The sequence below is a fragment of the Liolophura sinensis genome, chromosome 8 (assembly GCF_032854445.1).
Source record: "Liolophura sinensis isolate JHLJ2023 chromosome 8, CUHK_Ljap_v2, whole genome shotgun sequence".
Lineage (NCBI taxonomy): Eukaryota > Metazoa > Mollusca > Polyplacophora > Chitonida > Chitonidae > Liolophura > Liolophura sinensis.
In genome coordinates, this window is record NC_088302.1 from 51,656,830 (window position 1) to 51,682,643 (window position 25,814).

Consider the following 25,814-nt stretch of genomic DNA (forward strand, 5'->3'; position numbering starts at 1 on the left):
TCTACACCTGATCAGCTTTCACTACGTATATATCCTAAGTGTGTTGAGTGACGGGTTACTTTCCTGCCAAATATGTGCTGACTTGCTGTCACAACATGCCTAGCCTACCAAGCGCGTATGACCGGGTGCTGGCTCACTGCGACTGTTAGGCCTCTGATCAACCAGGACTTTGGCTCTTGTTAAATCGGGTGCGGTAACCAGGAACATTGAGAGGGGTGTTGGTTTAGTCTGAACGCATGCATGAATGAATGAATGAATGAATGAATGAATGAATGCTTGGGGTTTTACGTTGTACTTGGTAATTTGTCACTCATATGACGACAAAGAGTCGTCAGGTGTGTGCACATTACTGTGTTTTTTAGGCAGGGTGAGTCCATGCCGGCAAAGTGCTGCCCTACTGAAGTATCATGCCGAACACACCAGACTTCTCACTCAGTTACATTATACTGACACCGGACCAACCGGTTAAGTCCTGTTTCCTTGCTCTAACCCCTTGGTTTACCCTGTGCACTGTAATGGTCGATATTTTCCTTTCTAATTATCATTGAATCGAATGAAATTTTAAAAAATTACATATTATTTACAGTCAATACATTTGTAAATTATTACAGAGAAAGACCTTCCCTACATCCATTTCAGCAGAGCTGAGACCTAAAATAAATTTGACCGACTCAGCAAAAGTCATCTGTTAGGTTTAGAAAAACTTTATTTCCGATTGTTTACACGACAGCTTCAAGAACTAAGGTAGAGAAGATTGTTGTTTTGTATAAACACGCATGCGCATGCCAAGAGGTATATAAAAACGGACATTAAATCTGTGTTTAACGTAGGATTTAAGCCGTTAGTCTGCTAATCAGGTCGATTCCTCAGGCTCCTCAGCTGAAACAGAAAGCAAAATAAAACAGAAATTCAAAATTGTTCAGTATATGAGAAATATATTATAACAGACAAGTCTCAACCCACTCAACATAAATACAAACTTGAATATGTATAAAAGCGGATGTTGAGGAATGTATCTAATTATAAGCCAAAGAATCCCTGTAAACGACGGCTGTTGGCCATATGAACTTCACACTTCCGGGTGTACTGCTAAGGACACAAGGCGATTACCGTCCGGTAGTCAAAACTTGCTTATATACATAAGAGGCAATGGGTGAGGTCAGAAATGGGCACTACCCTATAGTTACACCAATTGGAGCGGAAATATCACAAATCTATACAACCGTATACATAATGTACAGAAAAAATCGAGTCCATTAACAGGAATGGCAATTACGTGTCAATTAGATTCTTGAATATCGCATTTTATATGTAATAAGAAGCACTCACCGAAAACAAAGGCTGTAGATAAAAGGAACTCATCCTCTGACAGCTTTTCATCACCTGTACAGCAAGAACAAAACACCTCGTTATTCTGTGTAAAATGTTCACCAAACAGAACTATGAATTGCCGTTCTATTTCGTGTTTACATGTAAGAAAAAACGTGAAACACACAGTAATGTCATCATTATCCGGATCAAGGCATCGAGGGATTGATTTACGAACTTACATGTGTATACACAACGTGGAACCAGTCACATAAAAAGAAGCCTTACGGTTGGTATCTGAACTGTTAAAGGCCATGTAGAGACCATCTTCGATTTCCAGATGGCCCAAGGCGTCGGCTATCTCATAGACGGTGAGGAAGCCGTTTTTATCCATGTCGTAGAACCCAAAGTCTGTCGGCAGAGGTGTCACGTGTGTTCCGTTTTCCAGCTGTAAATACACAATGTAGAGTAAAGGAGCGCTTTTCCAGACTGATCGGTAACAGGTTGAATATCATTATATTCACCGTCGACTAATTGGCCTAGACCATCAAACTGCACAGACAAGATTTTGGGCCTGAGCACTGAGCCACAACTTACACAGTGAAGATGGTGGACCCAGGTCTGACATTCATCTTCAAATGAAGATGGCCCCAAATTTACAAAGTAAAGATGTTGGGCCTGGCCCCTGACCCATCTAGCTCTTCTTCCTAATCCTGATTCTTAAGCTACGAAGACAAGATGTTTTGTCTGGCCACTCACCCATCTCACACTTCTGCCTAATCCTGAGACTTAAGCTACAAAGACAAGATGTTGGGTCTGGCCCCTGACCCATCTCACACTTCCTCCTAATTCTGGGATCGTTTCTATAAAGCCAATTTAGACTTAAGTCAAAATTTTAGAAATGATTTGAGAGCTTATTTTTGAGCCCTGTAAATTAAAATTTTGACCACTTCATAAGTCTTAAGACAAATGTGTCAAAATTTCAACTTCCATAACTGAAACTTAGCATTGTGACAGCGTTTTAAATTTGTATTCAAGTTACAAAGTAAAGATGTTCTGCCTGGTCTCTGACTCACCTCGCGCTTCTTCCTTCCACAGACTGTTTTACAGGTGAACCCGCAGACATGCCTCCAAATACCATCTTTGAACACAAGTGGACATACCCGAGGACAGGCCCACTTACAGACGGGCTTCAATACTCTGCGGATCCGCCGCAGGGTCCGTCTTACACGCCAGCCGTCCACATCAGCTGCCAAGAGCATGCAAATTAGCAGAACAGCCACAACGGATTGAGATCTCATCTGTGAAAACGAAATACAAGATTGTTAATTAAATGAAATTAAGTAAATTAAATTTAAAGAATTGGGTATTAAATCTTTGAAAGAAAACAGATAAGTCATTTCTTGAAGAAACAGCACTTTTGTTCGCAAAGGATATGTCTAATTCCGGTAGATGTACAATATCTGGTATTTGGTACTCACCTTGAGCAGTTAAGGAAGTGTTCCGTGGGCTCTGTCTTCTGTGTTCTGTCAGACCACAGGTCCGGAATGAATCAACTTCGACAGACGCACGACTTTTATTTGCTCCGGTCAAAACCCAACGACCACTCAAAAAGTCGCGTTTTGTGTCTGGTTGGCTGTGTTTCCTGGTTCTTAACTTTACCACAAAAAAACATTACGTCACTATTACTTTGGATATTAATAAGAAATATAAAATGTAAATGTCTCTTCTGTTGTTTTTTGCCTGAAATATATCTAAAATCCCCACTGCACCCGGATATCAAAACAGTATTCGGTGGCTCTATATCAAGTATCTATATATGAATGCACATATGTTATGAAACGTGCACTTCTTCATCCCATGCAATGATAACTCCAATAAGCTGTATTTGTTTATTTCATTGATCTATTTATTTAATTTATTTATTTATTTTATTTATTTATTCATTTATTTTATTATTATTCATTTGTTTATTTATTTATTTATTTATTTATACTCAACAAAAGGTATTTAGTAATCCCCCTTTCTTTGACAAACATTGTCATTTATAGCCGCTCGGCCGAAGCAGAAAGAGCAGGATTTGTACAGTCGTCTTAATCGGGCAAGGCCAGCGTTCTCACTATCTCAGGGCCCACTGTAATAAAACACCTACATTTTTGAAAGTAAAAACGGAAAGGTGTAATTGTCTTTAAATATATAAGAGAAACTGGAGTGCCCGTCTTTGGCAAGTTACTGACGAACTTACCCACGTGTGACGCACAGATATGCACACCGTACATGTCTAATATAATACAAAAAAATTACAGCATAGAGAGTAAAACCAGAGCGCCGACAACCGTGTTATAGTTGGCAAGTGATCATACGTAATCGGTGAAATCTGGCCTCTTGTCAGTTTACCGCAGTTCGAGTTTTATTGTAAGTGGTCATGTAAATGCATAAATAGTAGCAAATTACACACACCCGCATTCACATGCATTGATGTGAATTGCAACTTATTAGACGTCAGTGGTCTAGAATTACTCAAAATGCTATGTTGACATCACAGTAATAATAAACAATAACATTGAAAACGACGGGGCAAGGTCGCGGGCATGCTTAGTCGACCAGCGGAAGTTTAGGATACAATACAAAAAACAGACTGTAAATTCACAGCCGTGACGACAGTGTGATACTTGATAAAGGGTCACGTCTAACCGGTGACATCTGGCCTGTTGTTAATTCGCCTCGGTCAAGGTTTTATTCTAACAGTTCATGTATAAATGCATAAACAGGAGCTAATAATACGCCTCCTTTCACCATGGCACAATTAGGTAAAATAAAAAAAAATTCAATGATTAATTGCAATATATTAGACGTCACAGGTCTATAGAATTACTTAAAATACTGTGTCGTCATCAACAGGGACACAGCGGAATAAGTGTTATCATTGCGAATGACAGGAGAACCGCGACGGTGACAGAGATACTGTATAATTATGACTCTTGGAGTGAGTGAGTTCTCAGGGTTTAACATCGTACTTAACAATTTTTCAGTCATATGACGAGGAAGGAGTCCTTAGAGTGCATTTATTGTGCCTCCTTGTTGCAGGATGGATTTCCATCGCTCTTTTGTCTACCGTTGCTTCATTGAAACGCCTTACCAAAGGCAAGTGAGCAGCCGCGCCCGAGCCACTATACTGATACTCGTCAATAAGTCGTTGCACTATCCCCTTCATGCTGAACGCCAAGCGAGGAAGTTACAACTTTCTCTTTTAAGGTCTTAGGTGTGACTCGACCCAGGATTGACCCTGGGTCTACCGCCTCCCGAAGCAGACGCTCTACCAACTGTGCTATCGGGTGACTCTTGGAAGCTGTTTTAATCTTTCTCCACGGATTTCTTTGTACCACTCTGATTATTTATACAAAATAATATGCAAAATTTCAGGTATGTACATTTTGGGAAAGAACAATTCATAATGATTATCTATATTCCCTAATAAAATAAAGCTTTCTGTGTTTAGTTAAAATTAAGTTTAAAAGTTCAAATGTGACCCGTTTTATAAACTTTAGGACCTTTTTCACCAATTTTATACTATAACACGTACACAGACGAGGCTGATATTTTGTGAAAGGCTATTATATGTGACATAAAACTTGAACTGTTTTTGCGGCTGTTGAGTTTCAGCCGTCTATAGATTCATGTGGTGATGCACGGTTGTGTGTATAAAGAGATGTAGTGATGCACACCTCTGTATATAAAGAAATGTGGTGATACACGGTTGTATGTATATAGAGAAATGTGGTGATACACGGTTGTATGTGTATAGAGATTTGGTTATACACGGTTGTATGTATACAGCGAGATGTGGTAATTCACATTTCGGTGTATAAAGATGCGGCGATGCACACCTGTGTATAAAGAGAGACGTGATGCACACCTGTGCATATAGAGTCATGTGGTGATGCACACCTGTGGGTGTAGAAAGATGTGGTGATGCACCGTTGTGTACATAGAGAGATGGAGTGATGCACGCATGTGTGTGTAGACTCATGTCGTGAAGAAGTGGTGATGTACACCTTTATGTATAGAGAGATATGGTGATGCACGCATGTGTGTGTAGACTCATGTCGTGAAGAAGTGGTGATGTACACCTTTATGTATAGAGAGATATGGTGATGCACGCATGTGTAGGTAGACTCATGTCGTGAAGAAGTGGTGATGTACACCTTTATGTATAGAGAGATATGGTGATGCACGCTTGTGTGTTTAGAGAGATGTGGTGATGCACACCTATGTGTACAGAGAGATGTGGTGAAGGACATTGTGTGTGTAGAGAGTTGTGGTGATGCAAACCTGTGTGTATAGAGATGTGGTTAAGCACACTTGTGTGTACAGAGAGATGTGGTGATGCACTCCTATGTATACAGAGAGATATTGTAATGCAGAGACATGTGGTGATGCACACCTGTGTATATAGAAAGATATGGTAATGTACGGTTGCGTCTTTAGAGAGATGTGGTGATGTACACCTGTGTATAAAGATCTGTGGTGATGCACACTTGTGTGCATAGAGAGATGTCGTGAAGTACACCTTTGTGTATAGAGATGTGGTGATGCATACTTGTGTGTGTAGAGATATTTGGTGAAGCACACTTGTGTGTATAGAAAGATGTGGTGATGCACTCTTGTGTGTATAGAGAGGTGTTGTAATGCATGGATGTGTGTATAGAGAGATGTGGTAATGCACGGCTGTGTCTATAGAGAGATGTAGTGATGCACTCTTGTGTGTATAGAGAGGTGTGGTAAAGCACACTTGTGTCTACAGAGAGATGATGTGATGCACACGTGTGTGTACAGATATATATGGTGATTCACGCGTATGTGCATAGAGGGATGTGGTGATGTGCACGTGTGTCTATACTTTTGTTATTTTGACTTGCTGATGCGCACTTGAGTGTAGTTCTGTTGATGAACACTTATGTGTATAGAGATATCTGCTGTTGAACACTTGTGTGTAAAGAGATATATGCTGATGAACACTGTGTTTATAGAGAGATCTGCTAATGAACACTTGTGTGTATAAAGAAATCTGTGATGAACACTTGTGTGTATAGAGAGAAGTGTTTAATGGTCTTTAATCCGATGTGTTCATTTTAGTGTTATCTTTCAGCTGAATGTTCAAAGTTTGAAATTATAAATAAATTCAAACTTACTCTCGTTATTTTGACTTTCAATACTTATTTCTACTCAGTGTCATTAACTTCAACACATTTCCCACTTGCCGTAACTACTATCATGGAAATGACCAAGAAAGAAGGCACTAATGCATTTATTTTCTATTACGGTTTTTATTTTAAATCAACTCTTTTATCATTTATATAGAAAGTCGTCGGTAAAAACACTGTGCGCATTAATATTTCTGGCAATGACCATAGAAATGGCAGATGGCTGCTCGGCTCTAAGGAACTCTTCCTCCGACAGAACATTATCAACTGGAAACTGAAACTTCATAATAATACCTACCAACGAGGAGGTTACTATCCACTTATTGTTATCATCTGTTGTACAGGAAAGGGGCCTCCGTGGCTCAGTTGGTTAGTGCACTGGCGCAGCGTAATGACCCAGGAGTCTCTCACCAATGCGGTCACTGTGGGTTCAAGTCCAGCTCATGCTGGCTTTCTCTACGTGGGAAGGTCTTCCAATAACCTGCGGATGGTCGTGGGTCCCCTCCGGGGTATGCCCGGTTTGATGCTGGCCGCCGTCGAATAAGTGAAATATTCTTGAGTACGGCGTAAAACACCAATGAAATAAATAAAATAACTAAATGTAGTAAAGAAGGCTTTTGTTCGTATCTGTAAAGGAGAATTCAAGCTTCCATACACTTACCGTTCATACCTGTGAAAGAGAAGGCTTCTATACACTTACTGATAGTATCTGTTTAGGAGAAGGTTTCTATACACTTACTGTTAGTATCAAATTGAAGGCATTCTCTATGCCAGGTTCACTGACATTTTGTGCCAAGGTGACGGCGAACTCTTCTATTTCAATAACCTTGCTCTCGTTCCGAGACAAATCTATGTTTGCTGGCAGTGGTGTCATGTGTACACCAGAATCCAACGCCTGCAAATCATTTATTTCTTCTTTTTTTTGCATATTATTTTATTGCGGCAAACAGTAGTGAGCCAGCGATGGGCGGCCAAAAAAGGTGACCGAGATAATCTGTGTTTGCTGGCAGTGGTGTCATATGTACACCAGAATCCAACGCCTGTAAATCATGTATTTCTTAATATTTTTGCATATTATTTTGTTGCGACAAACAGAAATGGGCCAGCGATGGGTGGCCACAGGAATGACTAACAGGAATAGGCCAGCCACAGGAATAGGCGACCACAAAGATGAAAACAAGGATGGGCCAACGATGGGCGATCACAAGGATGACAAACAGGAATGGGCCAGCGATTGGCGACCACAAAGGTGATTAACAGGAATGGGCCAGTGATGGGGGACAACAAGAATGACAAACAGGAATGGGCCAACGATGGGCAAAAAGATGACAAAAAGAAATGGGTCAGCGATGGGCGACCACAAAGATGATTAACGGGAATGGGCGAGCGATGGGCAATCAGAAAGATGATCACAAAGATGGCTAACAGGAATGGGCCACTGATGGGGGACAACAAGAATGACAAACAGGAATGGGCCAACGATGGGCAAAAAGATGACAAAAAGGAATGGGTCAGCGATGGGCGACCATAAAGATGATTAACGGGAATGGGCGAGCGATGGGCAATCAGAAAGATGATCACAAAGATGACTAACAGGAATGGGCCACTGATGGGGGACAACAAGAATGACAAACAGGAATGGGCCAACGATGGGCAAAAAGATGACAAAAAGGAATGGGTCAGCGATGGGCGACCACAAAGATGATTAACTTGAATGGGCGAGCGATGGGCAATCAGAAAGATGATCACAAATATGACTAACAGGAATGGGCCAACGATGGGCGACAACAAAGATGAATAAGAGGAGTGGTCCAACGATGGGCGACCACAAAGATGACAAACAGGAATGGGCCAGCGATGGGCGACCACAAAGATGACTAATAGGAATTTGCCATCGATGGGCAATCAGAAAGATGATAACAAAGATGACTAACAGAAACAGGCCAGCGATGGGCGACCACAAAGATGACAAACAGGAATGGGCCAACAATGGGCGACCACAAAGATGACTAACAGGAATGGGCCAGCGATGGCGACCACAAAGATGATTAACAGGAATGGGCCAGCGATGGGCGACCACAAAAGTGAAAAAGAGGAATGGGCCAGCGATGGGCGACCATAAAGATGATAAATAGGATTGGGCCAACGATGGGCGACCACAAAGATGAATAACAGGAATGGGCCAACGATGGGCGACCACAAAGATGACTAACGGGAATGGGCCAGCCATGGGTGACCACAAAGATAACTAAGGGGAATGGGCCAGCGATGGGCGACCACAAAGATGATTAACAGGAATGGGCCAGCGATGGGCGACCACAAAAGCGAAAAAGAGGAATGGGACAAAAAGGGGACAAAAAGGGATGAACCAGTGATGGGCGACCAAAAAAGGGTCAAAAAGGGATGGACTAGAGATGGGCGACCAAAAAAGGGTCAAAAAGGGATGGACTAGTGATGGGCGACCAAAAAAGGGTCAAAAAGGGATGGACTAGTGATGAGCGACCACAAAGATGACTAACGGGAATGGGCCAGCCATGGGCGACCACAAAGATGGCTAACGAGAAAGAGCCAGCGATAGGCGACCACAAAGATTATTAACAGGAATGGGCCAACGATGGGCGACAACAAAGGTGACAAACAGAAATGTCTTTCGAAAGGTAACAGGAAACAGACTTAAAATGTGCATTCCCATTCTTTCTTTTTGGTTAGAATATACTTTGAACCAAAGAGATGCTGACAAGGGACTGGAGTTAAATATTGTTACTTTTAATTAAACCAAGAAGCCGTTTTTGAGGCTTCAAATTTCAACATATAAATAGTGAACTGAAATTAAGCTTTTCGGAAAGTTGGTGAGACAAATACGGTGGCATTGGAAAAACATAGGTTTGTATGTGAGCAGTGGACAATCACTGTGTTGTTGATCGACTCAAAAGTCAAGACAACAACAGCAGTGGATCTACCAGTTTTTCCTACATGTTGGAAGGCTATACAGTTGTTATAGTATTCCTACTATAATCAACCTCATCAACATGCAATTCGAGAAACTTACTGCCAGTGTGTGTTTTCTGCCGTAAGTGTGATGAAGCATGTAGTCAGGGAGGTCTCTGTCACTGTCTAGGTCACTGCGGCCGTACGTGGGAAGATCGTGCAGCAACCTGCAGATGGTCGTGGGTTTTCCCCGGGCTCTGCCCAGTTTCCTCCCAGTTATTGCTGGCTGCCATGGAATGAATGAAATATCTTTGAGTATGGCGTAAAACACCAATGAAATAAATAAATAGATCAAATAAATCAATGTCTAGGTAAACAGTCTGCATACAATTAACAATCGATGTGTAACCGCGTTTCACTTGTTTACGCAACTTTCAAAGACGCATCTCACCGATTAGGCCTGTAACAGAGAATGAAGCTATATTAATCAGCGAGTGATCGAGAAGAGATAGGCCGCTGAAATTATGAGCGCAGAATGTTGACGAATGCTAGAATCCAGCTTAAGCTACCTCAGGGCTAATTTATCGTCAGACTAGGTTTATCAGCCACATGATCACAGTTATCTGCTGTATCTGTGCAGTAAGGAGTCAAACCTGTTGCGGGGCCTCCGTGGCTCAGTCGGTTAGCGCGCTAGCGCAGCGTAGTGACCCAGAAGCCTCTCACCAATGCGGTCGCTGTGAGTTCAAGACCAGCTCATGCTGGCTTCCTCTCCGGCCGTACGTGGGAAGGTCTGCCAGCAACCTGCGGATGGTCGTGGGTTTCCGCCGGGCTGTGCCCGGTTTCCACCCACCATAATGCTGGCCGCCGTCGTATAAGTGAAATATTCTTGAGTACGGCGTAAAACACCAATCAAAAAAAAAAAAAAAAAAAAATCAAACCTGTTGCAATAAATAAAATGTCACGATATTTTCATGACACTGTTAATGATTTCCAGCCTGTGACAAGCTTCAGAGTGGAAACAGACGGGGAATCCCCGGGACCGCAATTTGGCTGTGTTTACAATGTCTACACAATGCTATGTTAAATCAATGAAGGAGCATCGTGGGGTCTACCGCTTAAAGGGACGGATACATGATCAACGCTGATTGGCTAACAGCAACACAATTCCCAGATTAGCCTGCAGCTTTCACCACACTTGAATGAATATGCTGTACCTAAAATTCAACTCGGCTCGGACTTGCCAACCTCTCTCATCAGGTCTCAAACGATCAAGCGTTTCTGATAACCAGTTCATTTAGCGACGTCGTGTGTTTGGGAAATCTCCTCTACCCATACCAATATTATTTGTCTAGTTTTTATACACGTCTCTGCGCATGAAATAACAAAGCTGATCTCTTACCAGTATATGTTCTAAATGGTAGTTCAGGCAAACACGGCTCCGCGTCCAATTTTATACACGTCTGGATTAAGGCCTTAAGTCCTAATACTAGCATTTTTCTACTACAAAACGCTTATTACAAAAGCCTAAATATAATACTGGGCATAACTCCTACTACATTTGAACAACTGTTTCCAGATCACTCACTACTGTATTTCAGTGTTATACCCGTACAAAAAGTGCACGGTTTGTGTCTGATTTTATACCCGCCGTGACATGTAAAAGGTCTGTGCAATTACAATACAAGTGTACTTTTTTGTACACGTCTTTATGTATAAAAATAAATGTATTCAATGATGTATGCCCACATTAATACCCGTTTAAATGTATATGAAAAGGGCTGTACCTTTACCAATGTATGTACAGTTTATACCGTCCAATTTTACACCCGTCCTACTAGAGGACTGAACCCTCACCGATGCATGTCCAATTTTATACCTGTCTGAACATATAAAAGGACTGATCTCCTATTAGTGTATGTTCAATTTTACACCCTTCTGGACATCTATCTGGGCATACGACGGACGAGATCTCTTGTCAATGTATGTAATGGTTTACATCTGTCTGGGCATACGAAGGACAAGATCTCTCGTAAGTCTATGTCTAAGTTTACATTTGTCTTAACATACGAAGGACGAGATCTCTCGTAAGTGTATGACCAAGTTTACATCTCTCTGGACAAAAAAAGGACAAGATCTCTCGTCAGTGTATGTTCAAGTTTACATCTGTCTGGGCATACGAAGGACAAGATCTCTTGTCAGTGTATGTCCAAGTTTACATCTGTCTGGACATACGAGAGACATTATCTCTCGTCAGTGTATGTCCAATTTTAATGAACTGTGAAAACATGATTATACGCATAGAGCAAATAATCCTTTACGAAAGCTACCAAATGTATGCAAAGTAATGATTACGAAACACATCTCAAACTGCACATAAAACTTATACTAGCCATGAAAGTTTTAAAATCTATACCAACTGTTTTATATTATATGTATATAAAATGGGAGGAATGAGATACATTGACTATAGACAATGAGGAACAAACCTCGGTAAAAACACATAGTTATTTGCTGCAGCGTATCACAAAACAAACGAACAGATAGCTTTGAGCTGTTTGTGGGAAGGAATTTGGCCAAAATCACATTATTATATCATCAGTAATTATTCTATTTAGTCTTTTTTGTTTGTTCATTCTTTGTCAGTCATGAAACATATCGATACACTGAAATACTTTAAAGACGATAAATAACAATGTACAAGATATAGAACATAACTAAGTAAGTGTATATATCGATAATATAACAAGAAACAAGGTTCGCTGGCGATATAAAATACGTGTTAGTTCGATGATAGAAACCGGTGCTATCCATAATACACATTAGGTTGTCCTATAGCTTTTTTGGAATAGGAAAAGATATGTGATAGTTTTAATGTATTGGGAAAGTTTGTTCTATTCTCGAGAACAACAGATTGCTTTTTGTTGAGTGTTTGGATATTTGATGGACAATTTGTAAGTAAGATACTGTGTTCAGTTGCTGGAATGAGGGTAATGTATGAGCAAGTTTGTGTGATTAGCCTAAGTGGTTATGCAAACTGCATGCTTTGGCAAAATAACCAAATAAGATGGCTAGGTGATATATTGGGTTACGATATAGGGCATTAAAGTAGAAAAAGATATGGTAAAATGAGAAACAAATACAAGAACACCAACGTTTTTCTGTTAATTTTATTGTTTAAATATTCTATAGATCCTTTGCTAATTGTTGCCAAAAAAAATAATTTGTTATCTTGCATGTGTTTGTGTGCTGTCTCTGCCAGGGGAATGGTCTGGGTTGTGTTTTATGCCCCGATGGTATGCATGGAGGGGAAAAGGCCGTCCTGCATCTTGTTCCCAACGGCTTTGCATAATGTACTCCCATTTGCATGATGTCCTGAAGCTGGAATGCAAATTGCAAAACACGCAGCGTGCACATGCTGCCCACAGATCTGCTCTGCTCAATGCTTTAGACTTTTCACACTCAAAGTTTTAAAGCAGTCTTTTAATAAATACGCCCTAACACAAGCAAATTCTTCGTTGATACTCATGCATATAGTATCGGTATATGTAATACCAGTTCTCTATACTTTCTGATTCCTGGTTGTGTATTCGTCTTCATGTTTCAATTGTTCAAACTTTGGACAAATCATAACAAAATGAAGCTGGTCTTCAGGTTACTTAAACTGCAATATCTGGACTCATTAGAGGTTTTTGAAGAACACCAAATATCAGTATTAATGACTGCCATTCCAAACCCTACCTGAGTAAGTTCCTTCTCTAGTTTATTTTCTGTAGGTCTGGTGAATAAGATCCAGAATCTGAAGAACAGTGGTACTTGTTTATCACTCGGTTTATCACTGGCTTTGGTCGCTTCGCAGCATTCCTGCCTATAATTACCAAGTACTCTCTGACTAGTTAACGCCCAGTTGGCGCCATAATCTTATATCTCCGATCCACTAAAAATACCGCAACCCATATTTGTAAAGATAGGAATTTACTTTTTCATACCCATGTACGTTTCACCACAAACATTTCCTCCCTTTGTAGGTTAATACTTCGCAAGGCAATGACCGCTGCTATATGTTTATAACTTTTTCATGATTTAAATCGAGATGAAATGAAGGCGCTTGATACACCAGTGCTCGAAAAAGAATATTTGATAGTTAATATCATGAACAGACAAGATGTATCAAATTTTAAGGGATGTCTCCTGTTCAGAGACACGAACTTTTTACTCAATCACTTGACGTATTCATTTCGAGCCAACAAACCAGCTTTCATTCTATCCGATCATTACCATGCTAAAAATATCACACCAAGAACACAGCATCGTAGCCTGAAATGTAATCTGTAAAAATTGGGCTTCTATATATCCCATTTAAATACAGATTATCTATTGTTTCTTTGAAAACAGGCGTACTGCAGCTCTTTTAAATTCAGACTAACTATAATTACCTTTAAAATATAGACTATCTGTATATATAGAAGCATATAAATATACAGATCATGTGTTGTTACTTTGAATCCAGTTTATGGGTGGTTACCTTTATTTCCACCAAAGTTTAGCTATGTTCGTTTTATAAGATCAGCACTGCACTCCCACGTAAAGTCATTTGGGCTACATTTAAAAATTCTGATATGGTCGCATTCATATGGATGGGGAATTACAAACATCATAGCATCATTCACAAATCATGTCAGGATATATATCAGCAAATTTTTGAATAATGTGCGAAACACTCTGGCATGAAAACTTTTATATGATTTAGGTACAGATGCATGTGAGACGAAGTTATTGAATCACAAAATTCAAACGTTTGCGTAGCTCTGTTGTACAGTAGGTATAATGTTATCAATCTTGATATACTGTGCGTACTGTCGACGTATGGTAAAGGCACTTGACGATTAAGTACACTAAAGTCTTCCTTTACCTCATTCAATAATAGCGTAACCGCACTTGTTATGCTGATGTCTTTTTTTTTTCAGACTTGTTGAACCCGTATTAAATATGCCTATGCCTAGATGCGTGTGTACAGTTGTCTCAAATCTTTTTGCGAATTCATGTATCGAATTTACCAAGCTGACACCTCTTGACTTGTTGATCACTAAGGAGAACAAAAGCGTCTCTCTTTTTGAATGTATTCAACAACGAAATTGTTTTATTACCGTCCAACTAAATGAAAACTCAAATTTCCTCCAATATGTAGGCGTGACTTCTTCATTACATCAGTGTAAGGACTTATCAAAGGGAGTATGTCACCAAGCAGCTTATTTTGTATCCCCAGTGTATATAAAACCATGTAAGCACATTATCCAGAGAAATTGGTTTACACATGTATCTAAATGGCCAGGGCCTGCCTGTACAAAGAGATAGTAGTTACGTTAAATTGTAACCCCTACTATTGTGTAGAGAATTGGTTGCAAAAAACCACGCATGCAAAAAGATGGTAGGAAGAAACCAGACAGAGAAGGGGGGAATCTCACGACCATTCACAGGTTTCAAAGGAGTTCTACAGTATAATGATTCAGCCAAAGTCAACAACATGTAAAAAATTGTTCGTAACATCCTTTTTAGACAACTGCATCTTTGCCCCATGCAAGGTTGGTAGTATACGCCGGTCACTTCTCTCCCACTCCATCCCCCAGTGAAAACGATTGCCGCTTTGTAAGTGGAAATTCTTGAAATATTGCCCTCATCCTGATAACCATGTTTTGTACGGCTTATTTACTTATGCTGTGAACAAAACAAGACGCCATCGAGGCGCGGAAACTTCCATACCAATAATCGTCTATTACGGCCATTCTAGGTCAATATTGGCAAAACCAATTTCCGAGAACAACCCTTAACACAAACCAATAAAAAATCAATAAGTATATAAAGTAAGAAATTGTGATGGGGTCGTGTAAATAAAACCTGCAGTCACTTAACAGTTTTCAATAATGCCAGAATACGTAAAAAACGATTTTTGTAACTATTCACACGTCTGAAGAGGTGCTGTTATTAATGTGGTGCGTGGCAGCGGAAGTGCTCAATTATGAAGCAGAGCGACATACAGTCTGAACCCTCCGTCCATATCTACTCATAAGTGAATTAAGAAATTTAAGGTTTTTTGGTGGAATATTTTTGGCACACTAGCTCTTCTTGTTTTTCATTGAAATGTTCACACAACACGTTTGATCAACAATTTATAGAGACGACATATACATGCCCTTCCGGTATATAGGCTACCTATTCGGGAACGGGTAAAAAATGACAAAAGCCAGCAGTATAGGGTGGTAGGATGGAAATGAATGAATAAATGAATGAATGAATGATCATGGCTTAACGCCACATCGGTAATATTTCAGCCATATCGTGGCGAGAACATGGTAAAAACACGAGGCGGTTGAGGTTTTTCGATATGGTAGAGAGAACATCATGATGAATGACTACAGAAACTATGCATTTTGATATCGATAACACAACTCCTGATATAGAGAAGTGGCATATTGTGTTCGGCCGATATAATTGAAAGCCCGTGGAACATTTGGAATTGGGAGATGCTTACAATTCTTTATTATGTTATACATGTTTATGGTTTTCTCATAAAATCTTTTTTAATTTTAATATTTTTTAAAAAGTAAATGCAAACTGTGTATGAAATCACAGTTGGATGATGTAATTTCCCCAACATAAATGCGTAGTATCATTAAGAATTATTCGGCTGTAATTGTGCATATGTCATAGTGACCCAGAATAAGCTATTATCGAAAGTCAGCATTCCGTGGCAGGTGGAGTGGCGGATCAATAGCTTAGGGGTGTTGACCTACATAGGTATTACTTCTCGAAAATAACAGATTAATACAGCATGTGTTGGTGAGTGTGGGTGATGAAAATCGACTTGAAAGAAAATTGACCGTAACGTTAATATTTAACCAGGGCATATTGGCTACGGACTGTGCTTTGTAGACCAACTATTAACATTGTTGGTTACATGGTTACCCATTGATAGGCTACGCAAACATATAGTGTCAGTAATCCTCATATTGGACGAACCAACCCCAATATGAAGGTTACTGACACCATATATTTCCGTATCCCATCACTTAGTAAACATGTAACGAGATTATCCTGCAAGAAAAACCCATCAGTTCAGTCCGGAAGACCGATGTATATGTGAATAGTGATATCAAAGCTTCTCTGACCAATCATCAACAAACCGAATTTAACCCAGGTGAGATAGGCCTTGAATAAGATTTTAGCATGAAAAATGAAAAATATATATATTAGGTAAGAAATGTTTCTGGAAAAGTCATCAGAATATACTCAACCTTCAAATATGATAGTTTCAATGTCCTGTACTTTAGAAATCGGCAAAAATCAGCATTTCACCCATTTAGCTCTCTGTTATTTATCACCCCTTGGTCCTTGCGAGGAATCCAGATGCCCAAAGCTATGAATTGTATTCACAACTCAACAACGGGAGATAACCTAATCAGCAGACACATCTGCAGGATTCGAGAATATTTCTGTACCCTACGTGACTATTGTTTTTCAATTAAAAGCGGAGTATTTTGTCCAAATGAGGGATAAGACGCCATGTTGGACAGAGATAGGGAAAACCAGACACTATGTGTGGCATGTATTGTTCGATAGGTCCGCTGCCAATCAGCCGTCGAAACTGGATATGTTCACTACGACCTGTCATAAACGCGAAGGTTTTCAAAATGAAATCTGCTTTAATCACATTGGCTGTGTGGGACAAGCTAGAGTTAATTAATCCGTGCTACAGGGACAGATGAAACAAAGTTAGTGTGGATGTTCGCATCTATAGTCTATTTCTATTAGCGAGCAGCCAATATTCAGCTGTCTCTAAAATCAGTCATACTCGCTTCCTAAATTGCTTTTTGTCAGTGACACCTAACATCACAAATTCTATTCGTGGACATGTTGGAAATGCATATTCTTGCAAGGAAAACGTTAGAACACTTTTTTCTACTTCATAATACTAAAGTCCATGAGCTTGGTTTCGAGGCAAGAACCCAATGCCAAAAACGAGCGGTATGCAGGAAATTGGGCTGAGTTCAACATGTTTTGGCGGAGCTCGGGCGAAATCAGTTACCTAAACTGCTATCGGCTTAACTGTAAACCCTGTTACTGACACTGTCACGTTTGATATTGTTTACACAATTAGTGTGCTATAACATAAAAGGATTAGTGTAAAAAATGTATTATTTACTCATAATTAGCTACCTCTGTATATATTGTCAAACTGAGTGAAAATTATGTTTAAAAAGGTACATCAATCGTGGTAATGTAGCACTTATAATTATAGATAATGAGGCTGGTTTATGCAGTTTTTCCGCCAACCCTCCGTAGTCTCCGTCGAATTACGTCACACAAGTCCAACCGCTATGAACTGTCACAGGAAATACAGCTAGCTAGACTTGAATGATTTAGCTAAAATGGGGGCCGCAGAGGAATACAGCCAGCTGGACTTGAATGATTTAGCTAAAATGGGGGCCGCAGTCGACTAAAGCCTCAAGGAAATCTCAGCTTAAAACTGATAGGGTGCAAATCTCTGTACACTAATACTGACGTCCATACTTATATTATAGGCTATTCGGAATGCCGACATAAACTTACTGTTGTCTTTGTCTGCAGGTATCAATTTGGAATGCCTCGGGGACAGAGTGATATTTTTATATGATAGAGGGAAAGGATAGTAAATGAATATTACATTCAAAGATAAACACATGAAATGTACATGTGCAAGGTGGAAATGCCTTGACAAAGATCTAATTCAGCGTCTGAAAAGTCAGAATCTGTGTTATTATCATTATTACGGTTCTCAGAAGCCCTCCCGCTAATATAGTGTGAAGTACTTATTATTCGCTGGAATTTATTTTCGCGGAGTTTCTCCAAAAATATGTTCGTGGAAATTAATTTTCGCGTATTTAAGAGAATACTGAAAAAAACGATCTTAAAACTTTCCAAGATATAATTTTGCCGAAATTATTCAAGCATGTCAAACAGGTGTCATCATGTGTGGCTTTAATCCTTTATTGTTTTCTGCGGTGTCGCTAATCCTCGGGATCTGGATCAGAGATTAAAGCCATGGGTGATGGATTATCACTACGTAAGAAGATTACTTTCGCACCAACCGTGAGCAGTACTTAAACATGTGTTACTTCTTTTCGAATCATTGATGAGTACTTTTAAACACCTGGCAAAGTGACCTGTCAACTTTTGAGCAGTTTAGCGTAAAATATACGAATTCACCATTATCGGCGCCAGTCACTCATTCTTTATCAAGCATTACGGTAAGTTTTGCATTGTTTTCAGTTTTAATCGTCCTCTGTAGCAGGTCAGAAACCGCAACATTGTCGTAGCTGTCAAACGCCCATTGTGTTGTACACACTTCACAGTGTGTTAGAATCTCGCTCATTGAACCACAAGATAGACACAGCCAGTGGGACAGCGTGTATCAGAGCGACATTCATTAGAAGCTAACACGTGCTGGTATCTGCTTTTCTTTCACTTTGCTGGCATAGTGAACACTAATCAAACTAAAGATGAACGAACTCACACCTTGTTTTATACCCACCAAGCCTAAGCACCAGAGTTTGTATATATTTAAACCATAATTTCTCTTGCCTGCTGTTAAAAAATTTAGCTGACCAGTCAGGCTCTCTTAGCGCAACTCTCGTCAGCCTGGCAAAGATTTCACTTCATGTTATGGCTACTACCTGTAGTATATGATTCAATATTGGATATTTTTCGCTGGAATTATTTTTTCGCGGTGAATTATTGACCGCGAAATCCGCGAAAATTAGATCCACGCGAAATTAAGTACGTCACAGTACTGTTTAAACAGATTATTATCTTTATAATTAGGACCACTAGCTAAATCTGGACACTAATCCTTCAATCAATGAATTTCATTTTATCTCTTGTAGTATATGATTTCACGTCAGTATAGATTTAGATATGGATGTTAGTGAATTAAAAGAGTAGTATTTTTCAGAGACAGTAATGTAGGCTGTATTACTGCGAGGAGGTTGTTCTAACCTCTTGTTTGTGCAGCCATTGTAAAAAAATTACTCTCCACGCCCATTGTTCAACACACAGCATTTACAAACATTACGAATTATAAAAAGTATTTTAACTGCATTTTCATTGAAGTTTAACATATCAATGTGTAGAGCTTGTGTTGTTACGTGTCACTGACTAAAGGCAATTGTCGTAGCGAGTATGACTAATTTTATGGATAAGCGACTCGCTAAAGAAATAGGCTAAAACCTCCCCCTCACCTCGGCAAGTACGCGTTTTCCTTTGTCCAGTTTGTATCAGCATCTCTCGTCCTTTTCCCCACCCTACTTGTTGTGGTCCTGTACGAGTGCAATTTTCAATGATAGCTGTTTAGCTGTCAGTGACACTAGTTTTCCAACTCTCTTTGCTATTCCTCACAGTGCATGCGTCACTCTCTACGCTCGCTTTGCACCAGTGTCACTGGTATCACATATTGTAGAAAATCCGCAATATTTGAACAAAGCATATATGTCATCAGGGTTAACAGTCTTCCCACGGCAATCTCTACCTTTGTTTTTATACTGATAATATGTCGCACGGGTCGAAATATACAAAAATGGTGGTAGTGGTATAAAGCAATTGTGTTGAACAGCGCATGCGTCTTCAGAAAAAATGCTTCACTTCAGTACAACTGTAAATACTTAGTCCACGTCTAACCCAACGCCTTCCGCGCACACTTCGGCTTCTTTTGCGTATTAAAATCGCAAAAGAAATCGGCAAATTTCAAACAGGTTTCTAAACTCCTCACAATGGGGCACCAACCACAATACTGACGGATATTACCTGTTACACACAGCCATCTACATAGCCTTCTCCACAAATGTCACTAATTGTCACTTTTACGTATGACAGAATAACTTCAAGTATGGGACAGTTCGAGCTATAAGTACATGTCTGATCTGACCCTGGTTTGGATCAAGGTACAGCAGTTGACATATATAACTACTTATTACAAGATTTGGTGAGGGGCACTTTGATGCGTAGCTTGGCGCCGGCATTCACACGGGCCAACAGTTAGGCACAACATATGTCTACAGAAGGGATATTGTGAGATACGAGATATATTGTCTCTTTGTCTGTAGGGACAGATTTATGAATTTGGTTGTGGCGGAACTCGATCAGTCGATGGTTTATACTGACAGTGAGCATACTCGCGGAGAAAGTACTTGTATCGAGTGTAACGGGAATAAATCTCCTAACCTCCGCACAAAAAGAGATTATGTTCTTGCTGCGCGTATTTCTGTCTGTCTGTCTGTCTGTCTCTCTGCCCGCCTGTCTGCCTGTCTGTCTGACTGTCAGAACTTCACGGAAAAGTTACAAACGCATTTAGAATGAAAAAACTGTCCTTGGCCCAAGCAGAAATCCACTAAATTCTAGTTTTGATAAGACTCTGGCCCCGTGATCAGAAAGAGATCTTAGACTGAAGCCAAAATTTCACTATAAAAATAATGATTTTATATGTACCAAAATGATTTTATATGTACCAAAGTCGAACACACTAAAAATAATGATTTTTCACTGACTTAAGTCTAGGACCGTTTAGTTATCTAGAGGCTGTTAGTTTTTTCAAAAAATCCCCTTTCACATTCATACCGTTGATAGAATAACTTCTGGGACAAGAAATTGTAGGCTAAACCAAGAGTTATATCCTTTATAAGTTTTATTTCCGTATAATACAAGTTTTCCAGTTTATCGAGTAAGAAAGATTATGTCTATACGACCGTATCTTGTCACCGAGTCGTGGTGTTTGTTTCATCCCCATCGTCACTGACGGCCTCTTCTCGGACAGCTGAGGACAGAAACACACAATAATGACATATGGACAATACTGAACCACAATTAGCCCATGTACACTGTGTAGCTGCTAACGGTGTCATATTATGGTATTACAATCAAGATATACAAACTGTGATATCATGTAAAACTCAAAGACAGTAGAAGACTGTGGTATCACGATTTGACAGACTGTAGTATCACGATTGGAATGACTGTGGTATCATAACTTGACAGACAGTGGTGTCACCGTTTGGCATACTGTGGTATCACGACTTGGTACATCGTGGTATCCCGATTTTACAGACTGTTGTATCACGATTTGGCAGACTGGGTTATGACGATTTGACACACTGTGGTATCACCGTTTGGCAGACTGTGGTATCACAATCTGACCGACTGTGGTATCATCGTTTGGTACACTGATGCATCACAGTTTGACAGAATGTGGTATCACGATTTCCCAGATTGGTGGTATCACGATTTGGCACGTTGTGGTATCACGATTAAGACATACAGACTGCTTTATCGCGGCACGAAATAAAAGACTCTTGTGTAATGGAAAAACGGAGAGCTTGAGAAGCGTCGACATGAATACGACTGTAGTAACGGTCTTTTAACCAACTTTCTAGGTTATAATATCTGTCAGTGTGTAGGTCTAGTATTGGATGGAATTTCAGAATCCATAAATCGACATTCATCGTCCTCATATAGAGTACAAATGGTCGGTACGAAAGCAATGTAATAATAGACATTATTACGGACTGGTATGTCCTTACGAACCCATTCCCCCTCTCCGCCGAGTGCCCGAATGACTATGTCAGTATATAGAATACTAACTTTACCAGGGTCAAGTACTCACCTATAAGGAATTCCTCTCTGACAAAACGTTATCCTCTGGAAATAAAACAAAAGGGATTTCATAAACTACACCAGTACGTACACGTACGTCAGATGAATTGAATGCTACATCAGTAGAGCATAGGGTTTCTGAATTCTAACTGTTAGTATCCGTCAGAAACGCTTCTATACACTTACTGTTAGTATTTGTCAAAGAGAAGTCTACTGTACACTAACTGTTGGTATCTGACAAGGAGAATACTTCTATACACTTACTGTTAGTATCTGTGAAGGAGAAGGCTTCTATATACTTACTGTTTATGTACACTTACTGTTAGTATCTGACAAGGAGAAGGCTTCTATACACTTACTGTTTTCTGTACACTTACTGTTAGTATCTGACAAGAAGAAGGCTTCTGTACACTTACTGTTAGTATCTGCAAGGAGAAGGCTTCTATACACTTACTGTTTTCTATACACTTACTGTTAGTATTTGTCAAGGAGAAGGCTTCTATACACTAACTGTTAATATCTGTCAAGGAGAAGGCTTCTATACACTTACTGTTTTCTATACACTTACTGTTAGTATCTGTCAAGGAGACGGCTTCTATACACTTACTGTTAGTATCTGTCAAGGAGAAGGATTCTACTGTATATACCGGTACTTATTGTTATTATCTGTCAAAGAAAAAGCTTCTTAACAAGAAAAAGAGATAGGGTCAACAGGCCTATACTTACTGTTGGTATCTGCCATATAGAAGGCTTCCTGTAAGCCCAGGTTCTGTGACATTTGAGCCAAGGCGACGGCAAACTCTTCGATTTCAAGAACATTGTTCTCATTCCGATCGTAGAAATCAATGTTTGCTGGCAATTGCGTCAAATGTTCGTCAGGGTCCAGGGCCTTGGAAAGCAAAAATCATTTTAATATCTATATATTTATATTTTTTTTAGTTATTTATGCATTTATGTTTTTCTATAAAGGCATACGGATATAAGAACCTGTCTGGAGAAAAACCACTGCCCTTCCCAGATAGCCTGCAAACTTTTTGATATTTACACGCGACTCGCATGAAGAGATAAACAGACCTCTCGAGGTTTTCACGCCGTGCGAGAAATAAGTTTTATTTTTCACTGATTTATGTATCTGATTGATTGCTTCAGTAAGATTTGACCTTTGCTGCACTGGCCAACATGTTTCATAATGCTCACGGTATAATTTACATATTTTGAGGGAATCAGAAAAGATTGTTGATGGGCAGTATTTTTTGACACTCCTTCTGTACAACAACAGATTAGTTAAAACTTACCATTCGCTTCTTTCTCCCACAAACCTTCTTGCACTTCTTTTACATTTTTTCCTAAGAAGTTTTGGACAAGCCCGATAACAAAGTTTTTTACATCCGCCGCTTATAATTCGGCGAACACGAATTCGGCGAACACGCCAGGCTTCCAACTCAGCCATCAGTAAGATAGACACCAGCAGCAATATAATTATGGTTTTTTTGTTCATCTGAAAAAAGGAGGAAAATGGTGTTGCGCTTTTGCAAACTTCTCAAATGCTCACCTACGGTATTTACTTGAGCAAACAGAATACCGTGTCACCTTACCAACTGAGCTTCCTCTTAGATTTCATGATGTCAAAACTGAAAACTATATTATTTATCATAACAGCATGCAGTCAACATAAAACTCCTGTCATGTTCAAAACTGCAGTAACATCTACTGTCAACCAGTTTAAAAGCTATATTAAAATACAACGCCGTAATACGTACAAGAACACAGCGACAATCAGCTTTACAATCATCTGGAACAACAAACAGGATTATGGAAAATGAGTACTCTGTTTCAGCCCAAGCAGATCCAGAGGCATCCCAAAAAAGTACAGACTCATCGCATACCTTTCGTCGCTTTTATTGTGCTAATACTATAGTCTATTTCTTGATAATGATAACGATGTTAAGGTTTAAATGGTTTTCTTTTATTGGTGTTTTTTACGCTGTATACTCAAGGAAGTTTTTCACTGACAGAATCCCCGTTGGCGTAGAGCCGGTAGTGGTCTTTTGTGGCGGTAGGGGGGGGGGCGTTTGGGGGGTGAGGAACCCACGACCATTCACATATTGTGACGTACTTTCTCAGGTAAGACCGCAGAGGAAACCTGCATGAGGTTCACCTGTATTGGCGAGAGGCTGCTGAGTTATTGTGCTGCACTAGATGGTTAACCGCAATGCCACGGAGGCCACCGCCTTTCAGTTCAGAAATGTGTTCAAGCCTTTTGTCGTAAATGTATCTATGAAATTAATTTGTGCCCTATTTACAATGGACGTCAAAAATATCAAAGAGCAGAAACCGGACATATCCAAAAGAAAAGGTGTCCACCCATAAGGAAACCAATATAAAAGTGCACCTGGCTGAAGCTGCATTTGTTGAGGTATCAGTTACACCAGCACAACAGCAAACAGCTGTTATTATATGAAGGAGTATACTATAGATGGCATGGGCAGGAGAATAACTACAACCATGTTAAACTGTATCGGAAATAGTAAATCTGTAATATAAACACCCGGATAACCACCAAATTGGGAATTTAAACACCGTATCTTTATCTGATACAGGTAAATACATAAATAAATAAATAAATAATATAACAACGGCCAGGTACAGTTTTTTGTGAAACAGTCAAACATTATAACAAAGAAATGTTCGAAAACTGTACTTCTACAGTAAGCTTAGATGATCTACTGGAAGTTCAACCAGCATTACTTGGAAAATATTTAGAAATTTACCTTGAGTTCTGATGCCGAACAAAAAAGGAGTAATCATAGAACTGCAGTTGATCCAGTGTGAAGCGCAACTATCACAGGGTTCTTACTGGTGCCATGTAAGTGACAGTTTTGTGAGTTTGGGCCTACCCTGGAACATTTATACCCACTCCTCAAAGGCCGCACTGATGACCAAGCATTTAAAACAATGCCTACAGCAGGCCTGATACAAAAACAAAATAAAGAATGAGTTTAATACAGCCAATTCCCTGACATTGCATATCTATTCACCGCCGCAGTTGACACATCTGGAAACACATATTGTGTTGTGTTTTTTTTTTTTTTGGTTTGTGATTATGAATTCTCACCGTCATTGGGTACTGTAACGTAATAGGTTTTAGCCAACCAGAACAGAGTCAAGATGAAGACAGTAAAGTAACACAACATACAGTCAACAGACACAGGTATATCAAGCAAACAAAATAGGACGCTTAAAAATGATGTGAAATGTGAAGGTGACCATTATTGTCAAAACAGAGCCAGCGCAACGTATTTGTAGTTTACCGAGTTCAATCGTTACAAAACCTGTAGTCTGCACGGAACCGCATATGCCGGTGCTCACACATCCTGTCATTTACCCCTTAGTGCTTTTTATTAACCAAAATACGTTAGTTTACACTGAAATTTCTTGAAATTGCCTTGTCTCCATATAAAAAACTGTGGTCGTGGAACAAAGTATTCCTGTATATATTTGATAAATGTTATCCGCCGTAATAAAGAATATTTCACTTGTACCACCACAGCCAACATCATGTGAGAGGAAAGCGGATAGGGCCCGGGGGAATGGAAAGTAAAGTAAAAGAATGCAAAGTAGGCGAACCTGCATTTTTTTTTCAAACCGGAGGATAGGGTTCTTTGTTTTATTCTGACCTTTGCAAAATATAAGTAGATG

General features: G+C 39.7%; 1 protein-coding gene across 1 annotated transcript; it reads right to left on the reverse strand.

Annotated features, from left to right (window-relative positions):
• Positions 1-715: 715 nt before the first annotated feature.
• Positions 716-2,832, reverse strand: LOC135472131 (EF-hand calcium-binding domain-containing protein 1-like). The gene is made up of 5 exons (XM_064751487.1): positions 2,790-2,832; positions 2,385-2,609; positions 1,597-1,756; positions 1,330-1,383; positions 716-879 (listed from the first exon to the last, which is right to left on the reverse strand). Exons 2-5 carry the CDS (start codon positions 2,607-2,609, stop codon positions 854-856), a joined length of 465 nt encoding a protein of 154 aa, XP_064607557.1. The 5' UTR covers positions 2,790-2,832; the 3' UTR covers positions 716-853.
• Between the last annotated feature and the right edge of the window lie 22,982 nt (positions 2,833-25,814).

Coding starts and splice junctions, on each gene's coding strand:
- LOC135472131 (XM_064751487.1), bottom strand. CDS start 2,609: ATGAGATCTCAATCCGTTGTGGCTGTTCTGCTAATTTGCATGCTCTTG. Junction 1,384..1,596: donor TAACAGTTCAGATACCAACC/GTAAGGCTTCTT, acceptor CTTGCTGTACAG/GTGATGAAAAGCTGTCAGAG. Junction 880..1,329: donor ATCTACAGCCTTTGTTTTCG/GTGAGTGCTTCT, acceptor TTTCTGTTTCAG/CTGAGGAGCCTGAGGAATCG.